The sequence below is a fragment of the Triticum urartu genome, chromosome 7, assembly GCF_003073215.2.
Source record: "Triticum urartu cultivar G1812 chromosome 7, Tu2.1, whole genome shotgun sequence".
Classification (NCBI taxonomy): Eukaryota; Viridiplantae; Streptophyta; class Magnoliopsida; order Poales; family Poaceae; genus Triticum; species Triticum urartu.
In genome coordinates this window covers 340,418,323-340,425,993 of record NC_053028.1, presented here as the reverse complement: position 1 = coordinate 340,425,993, position 7,671 = coordinate 340,418,323, and the positions used below count along the sequence as shown (strand labels likewise).

At 50.0% G+C, this 7,671-nt stretch overlaps 1 protein-coding gene across 1 annotated transcript; it reads left to right on the top strand.

Moving 5' to 3' along the window:
- The first annotated feature begins 4,139 nt into the window (after positions 1 to 4,139).
- On the top strand, positions 4,140 to 7,306 carry LOC125521342. Its single transcript, XM_048686400.1, has 3 exons — positions 4,140 to 4,495; positions 5,746 to 5,820; positions 6,985 to 7,306. The coding sequence occupies exons 1-3, from the start codon at positions 4,321 to 4,323 to the stop codon at positions 7,083 to 7,085; spliced, it is 351 nt and encodes a 116-aa protein (XP_048542357.1). The 5' UTR covers positions 4,140 to 4,320; the 3' UTR covers positions 7,086 to 7,306.
- The last annotated feature ends 365 nt before the right edge of the window (positions 7,307 to 7,671 follow it).

Genomic DNA, 7,671 nt, shown 5'->3' with positions numbered 1-7,671 from the left:
CAAAAGAGCGAGCAACTAGCAAGCAAAGATAGAAGTGATTTCGAGGGTATGGTCATCTTGCCTGAAGTCCCGCAAGGAAGAAGAACGAGTCCATGAAGAAGACAAACGAACGTCGATGATTGGATCCTCACAAACACGACGTTATCGGAACCAACCCGAAGAAGCAACACCGGAAAGAAGCAAACAATCATGGTAAACAACCATCACCTAAACATGGCATGATGCACAACAAGTATGATGCATGTCTGGATTAAAGAGGCATGGCATGGCAAAGTGCACAAGCAATCCTACAAATTAAGTGCAGCTCAATATGCAATGAGTTGCATATTGACGGAACACCACATTTATTATTTAGTTCTCTCCCGATTAGGTACTCAACAAATTTAAATGTTGGTTAACATGGCAAGAGGTGAAGCATAACAAAACTATACTATCTAAACAATTTAAATGGGGCCGGATATAACAAATAACGAATCCGGTAAATCCCCATATGCCTTAGTAATTTGTTGCAACAACAATTTAAACGTTTTAATTGTTGTTATCATGATGCGGATGACATGAACAAGTTTTATGCAATTTTTATTAAAAGTTGATAAGAGTATTATGAAGCATTTTGTCACCGTGGTGGAAAGGAAAGGGGTGCCACGGCAACGATAACGAAAATGGTGCCATGGCAGCGTTCCGGTTCCGGTACTCGATTGAGATACCGATGCAAAGGGGAAGTGTGCGGAACGTGACATGCAAGGCTAGTGGGGTGATCTCGGATACCGAGTTCCCACATGTCGGTGGCAAGGCAAAAAGAGGGGCGACGTGCATCGACAATTCGAGCACGGAGCAAGCACGAGCATCTCATACATCACACATGCATTCGTTCACGGACGGGCGTCTCGGGGTTATACCTTCGAAGCAAGCATTATCGGAACGGATCGAGTTCGGCGGTAGGGGTACACGTGTCGAAGGGGAAGTAGTTGTTCACAGGGTCATCGTGGGAAGTAGCGGTTCACGTGACGTTAGTTGAACTTGACGGTTCCGTTACACAGGTCTTCGGCAACGGTAGTGGTACCCATTTTGTAGTCGTGCACATTCCTTAGATGTTTGAGGTCACGGCGAGGATCTTGACGTCCACGGTCGACGGTAGGGTGCACGTTTCGTAGGCGAACTTGACGGATCCGAGGGCTCCAGCCATTGGGGTACTTGGTGACCTCCACGGGATCAGTAGTTGTACATGGTCTTCGCGTTGTAGTTTGACTTGGCGATTCCAAAGCGTTCATCGATAGTAGAACTTGGCGGCCTCGACGGTCGTCGTGGTACTTGATGTAATCCATGCAAACGGAGCTTGTCCAAGCATCGATCTTGACGAAGATGTACTTGACGAGTTACCCAAACGCATTAGTCCTTGGACTTGGGCTCTGGAGACGGTGTCGTGGTGGACCTGAAGCAACAGCCTCCGCAAGGGCGTTAGGGAAGGAGACGGTCGCGACAGAAGACGAAAACAAGGAGCAGCAGTGCGAGGAGGGCCATGCCGGGCATCGTGGTTGAAGGCCTGAGGTGGTTGCGGCCAGAGCAGCGTCGAGTCAGGGTGCTTGATTCACCCGAGTCAACGTGGGCGCGCGCATCTATGGATGAAGCAGCCATCAGCGGCTGGAGCAGGGGAGTCGCCGCGAGGGGGAGGAGAAGCTGCAGTAGGGTGCAGTTGTGCTTGGGGCGCCGGCGGCGGCCTCAGTAAGGAGAAGAGGGGCGCGACGAATGAGCGAGGATGGGAGAAACAAGGTCGGTCTCTGGAGGAAGGAGGTCATGGCAGAGGAGGGTGGCATGGAGGTTCGGCGAGGGAGGAGAAGCAGGGCGCGGTGCCATGGCGGAAACAGCAGTGAGGAGAGGCAGAGGCGGCAAGGCAGTGGAGGTCGCCGGCAGAGGAAACGAGCGCGGGGGAGCGGGACGGCACCAGAGGAGGGCGAAGTGGCGGCGCGAGGTGAGCAAGAAGGGCTCCTGCGTGTGAGGGGAAGGGGTCGAGCGGGATCGGGTGAGAGGAGGGGTCGAGCGAGGGACTCCTGGTAGCGGAGGGAGAGCGATGGGATCGGGAAGAGGTTCGAGGGGAGATGTGCGCGGGGCTGTTGGCAGTGCTAGAGGAGGAGACGAGGGAGAGTGGGGGTTGGGCTAGGGTTAGAGCAGATAGGTGGGCCGGCTGGATGGGCCTCGGTGGCAAATGGGCATGCGCTGGAGGTTGGGCCGGCCTGGGCTATCTCTCTTCTCTCTCTCTCTCTCTCATATTTCCTTTAGCAGAAAAGAATTGGAGAGACGAAAAGAAAGAGAGGGATAGGAAAAGAATTAGTGCACGCAAATAATATTCGCGGACTCGCAAAAATGCGCTGGTTCCAAGAAAAATAGGAGAGGCATGATCGCAAGGATTTAATTCAAAATCATTTGAATTTAATTCAAATGGTTTGAACAAGGGCTAGGAATTAGAGGTGTCCAAAAATGTTGAGGTTTTAGGAGGAGCCTCGAGAAAAGAGATGAGAGATATTGGCAAGTTTTGAAGGTCAAAATCGAAGAGGAATAGACATGGAAATTATTTTGCACGTGTGTTACGATGATTCCAAATTAATGGAATATTTATAATAGCTCCCTAAATATTAGGAGGATAAGGTTATAAAGAGAAGTCACTCTTCCCTCGATTTAAATGGATCGAAGATCCACACAAATTATTTAGTTGAGATGCAAAAGATTTATGACATGATGCAATGCACATGATGCAAAGATGAATGCAACAGAGGAAACAAATCACACAATGAAACCCGGAAACCCTGGAAGGCATCTGAAGCTCCGGTCTTGGGGCGTCACACCACCGATGGATGGGAACTTTGCCAATTGGTCTGCCTCGTTCAACGAGCTGGAAAATGGTTCCCTTCATCCCTCGCCCTTGGTACCGATGATGTCGCCGACATAACTGACATGCTATCCTTTGACATGCCTGGCTTAGATGATCGTGCAGGATGTCAGTGCCCTTAGTACATTTAACCCACATGGTGGGCCCATAACCCATAGGTTCCAGGATCAAAACCTGACTCGCCTGTACCCCCCTGTTCCCAAGGTTGTCCCTCACACGTGACCTCGTATGTAATTCATGAGCCACTTTTCAAGAGATCGTCAATTCAGGTATCAGACACAATACTTATTCCCATAGCACCGAACCCCTTTTACACTTTGTTTCAGGCAATGAACGATTGTCTATCTGTTTGAAAACTTCTTATTGTACCATCTTACTTTCCTCTCGATGTGTTTTATTTGTTCAACTCGAGAGATATTCTTGTCTCATTCATGGGATAGCCCCCAGATGATTACCCATTTTAACATCAAATCATTGTCAAGCTGCCCCTTACCTATTCGTAAGTACGATGGAATTCCCGAAGAAGGATGACAGCTTCGTCATGACGCCCTGATGGAGAGAAATGAAGACATCAACGCAATGGACTGACCTCTTCGATAAGAGCAACCAAGACAAGAAGACTCGTTGGAATTTCATAACCAAAACCTTTCCCCCTTACTCCCCCTCTTAAATCTCGGGACGAGATTTCTTGTAGTGGAGGAGATTTGTAACACCCCCGGTGTCATGCTACAATAATCTCATGCCTAATGATGCTATGTCATCATAATTATTATGCTAATCCTCACTTTCAAACCAAACTCAAATCCAAATTCTAATGCCAAGTCAAATTATAATTTTATAAAATAGTAAAACTAAAAATGTTCACACTATTCTATAAATTTCTCCTGGTCATTGCCGTGATGAAACCAACTTCATCCGACTCTCTGTTAAATCCCTAGGAAATTAATAAGTGGACCATCAGCTAATAAAATAACCTTTTCAAAATAAACAATTATTCAGTTAACTGCTTTATAACGCCTAGAATTTGTTCCAACCGGTGGCACCTTTTGCAAAAACATTCGGTAACTAAAAGAATTGCAAAACAGAAACAAAATTAGAAAAAACAAAATTTAAATAAAAGGAAAAGGTAAAGCCCCCCTCTGCCCTGGGCCTTAGGCCACAGGGACAGGCCCGTACGGCCCAACCCACCTCTTCCTTCGGTTGGCTTCCTCTAGCTATAGAGGAAGCCGACCGAGGGCTCATGCCCCTCGCCATCCCCGTTGGACCTATTCGTCGCCCCGCGCCACCAAATCGTCGAGGGGATAAGGACGATTCCCCTCGACCTCGTCGACAACCCCAAGATCTTTTCCCTCTCTCGATCCAGTAGCCACCCGTTGCACCCGTCGCCATGGATCCCTCTGTCCCCGCGCTCAGCGTCGCCTCTGCCGCCTAGGAGCATGTCCGTCTACTTCGCCGTCGTCCGCCTTGTCGTCTTCAACCACCACTCCGAGCTCTACTCCTCCACAACGAACGGATCGAGCAATCTCCCTTCTTTCCATCGACATCGCCATCGCCCGGAACCGCCACTGTCGAGCCCTCCCCGAGCTCGCTTTGCACATCTACAGGGCTTTGGTCAGCCCCTCCTTCATTCCACCCCGTCCCCCTGTCTTCCCGTCGCCGTATGCGCCGTAGCCGCCGCACGTTTACTCCCATGGCCACGCCCGTAACCCCGCTGGCAGCGCCTGTCCGTGCTCCCTCTGGCCGCGGACCCCGCGCCTTCGCCGCGCCCTGTCGTAGCCTGGATGCCCCGCGCGCTCGCCCCCGCGAGCCGCCCGCCCATGTGCTGCTGTTGCTGCTGTACCGCGCCCGCGTCGTGCCCTGCAGCTCCCGTGCGCCCGCGCTCGCGCTGCTGAGCCTGCCCCGCTCACATGCCTTGTCCCCTGCCGCGGTTGCCTGCCTCGTGCCACTGTAGCACACTCGCTCGCCTAGCCCACTTGCTCGCTCCCGTTCCGGCTGCTGCTGCTGCTAGCCGCCGCCTCCTCCTGCGCCTGCGCTCGCCGCGCCGGTGCCGCGGTGCCCGCCTCCAGCCATGCCGCCCGCTACCGCTGCTGCTGACCCCGCCCAGGCGTGCCTCCTCTGGCCAAGTCCGGCCATGGAGCCCTCCCTGGCATGTGTGTGCGCGTGTGCACAGGCGCACTGTAGGTGGTCGTGGTGCCCATAACATGTGGGGCCGACCAAATTAGTTTAGGACTAATTAGGATTTTGTTAGATTAATTAGGGCCTAGGTAGTCTAATGTTTCCATGACAGAAGGGCCCCACTATTAATTAAGCAAACATGATTAATCTATTAAAGCCAGTGACAAAGACTTGTGGGACCATAGTACTATTCACCCTTTGACCAGTCAACTTTTGACTGAGTCAATTCAGTCAATGACCCCACCTACCAGCCTGATAAGCAACATTTTGGGTACATTCCCTGTGTAGCCATAGCTCTTTTTCTTTTATTTTCGAATTAAGATAAATTCCAGAAATTCCAGAAATTGTTTAAAACTTTGAAGATTAATATAAAATAATCTGTAATTCGGATGAAAAAACTTTGTACATGAAAGTTGCTCAGAACGACGAGACGAATCTGGATACGCAGCCCATTCGTCCGCCACCCATCCCTAGCATAGTGAACACGCAACTTTCCCCCTCTGATTCATTGGTCCGAAAACGCAAAACATCGGGAATACTTTCCCGGTTGTTTCCCCCCTTCACTGGTACCACCTGTCCCTACGTTAGGTCACCTCTAGCACAACTTATTGCCACATCTTTCTTTGTGTTACATTTGATTGCTCTGTTATTTATTGTGTTCCCCCTCCGTTACTTATTTCCGGTAGACTCCGAGACTGCTGCTGATGTCCGTGTGTTCGACTACATCGAAGATGACCCCTCCTTCCTTCCAGAGCAACCAGGCAAGCCCCCCCCTTGATCACCAGATATCGCCTATTCTTCTCTCTACTACTTGCATTAGAGTAGTGTAGAATGTTACTGCTTTCCATAAATCCTATCCTGATGCATAGCCTGTCATTGTTGCTACAGTTATTGATACCTTACCTGCAATCCTAAATGCCTAGTATAGGATGCTAGTTAACCATCAGTGGCCCTACATTCTTGCCTGTCTTCCATGCTATACTAGCGGGCCGTGATCACTCGGGAGGTGATCACGGGTATATACATATATACATATTATATGATACTTGTGGTGACTACAGTCGGGTCGGCTCGTAGAGTAACCGCGAGTGATTCACGGATTGGGTCTGAAATGACATTTGTCCCGACGACCCTCTGAGTGGATCTTTGTGGCAGAGCGATGGGGTAGGTTGAGACCACCTAGGAGAGAGGTGGGCCTAGCCCTGGTCGGTGTCTGCGGTTATTACAAAATAACACGCTTAACGAGATCTGGGTATTTGATCTGAGTCTGGCCATTGGCCTATACGCACTAACCAACTACGCGGGAACAGTTATGGGCACACGACGTCGTGGTATCGGCCGAAACCTTCGTGACGTCAGCGACTGAGCGGCGCGTCTCAGGTTGGACTGGAACGCCTGCTCTTGTATAAGGGAGGCTAGGTTTGCTCACCGGTCGCGTTCGCAACGTACAGGTGTGCAATGGGAAATGGGCCCAGACCCCTGCGCCATAGGATTTAGACCGGCGTGCTGACCTCTCTGTTGTACCTTGAGTTGTACCTTGACCTTATGACAACTAGAACGGGATACTTAATAAAACACAACCTTCCAAGTGCCAGATACAACCGGTTATCACTCTCCCATAGGGCGACGAGGGGAGGATCACCGGGTAGGATTATGCTAGGCGATGATAATTGGTGAACTTACCATTTACTCTCTTCAACATACTGCAAGATGGAGGTTGCCAGAAGCGTAGTCTTCGATAGGACTAGCTATCCCTCTCTTATTCCGGCATTCTGCAGTTCAGTCCACATATGATACCATTTTTCCGTTTGATACCAATGCATACATGTGTAGTGTAGATCCTTGCTTGCGAGTATTTTGGATGAGTACTCACGGTTGCTTTGCTCTCCCTTTTCCCCCTTTCTATACCCGATTGTTGCGACCAGGCGATGGAGTCCAGGAGCCAGATGCCACCATCGAGGACGACTCCTACTACACTGGAGGTGCCTACTACTACGTGCAGGCCGCTGACGACGACCAAGAGTAGTTTAGGAGGATCCCAGGCAGGAGGCATGCGCCTGTTTCGATATGTATCCCAGTTTGTGCTAGCCTTCTTAAGGCAATCTTGTTTAACTTATGTCTGTACTCAAATATTGTTGCTTCGCTGACTCGTGTATGATCGAGCTCTTGTATTCGAGCCCTCGAGGCCCCTGACTTGTAATATGATGCTTGTATGACTTATTTTATTTGTAGAGTTGTGTTGTGATATCTTCCCGTGAGTCCCTGATCTTGATCGTACACGTTTGCGTGTATGATTAGTGTACGGTCAAATCGGGGCGTCACACATATACCACCACTGATCCGAATCCATATACCACCACCGCTCCCAGTCCATATACCATCACCAATTCGAGTCCATATACTACCACCGATCCAAGTCCATATACCACCACCAGTCTGAGTTCCACCAGATTCATCTCCGCCGCCAGTCCTAGTCCGAGTCCAGTATTTGTTGCTTTGTTTTTGAGTTCCAGATCACACGATACTTCGAGTCGTGACCAACTCGGACTCCCCAACTTTTGTGCTACCCGCATTAGAAAAATAGTTCCAAACTCAAAAAAACTAAGTCTGGA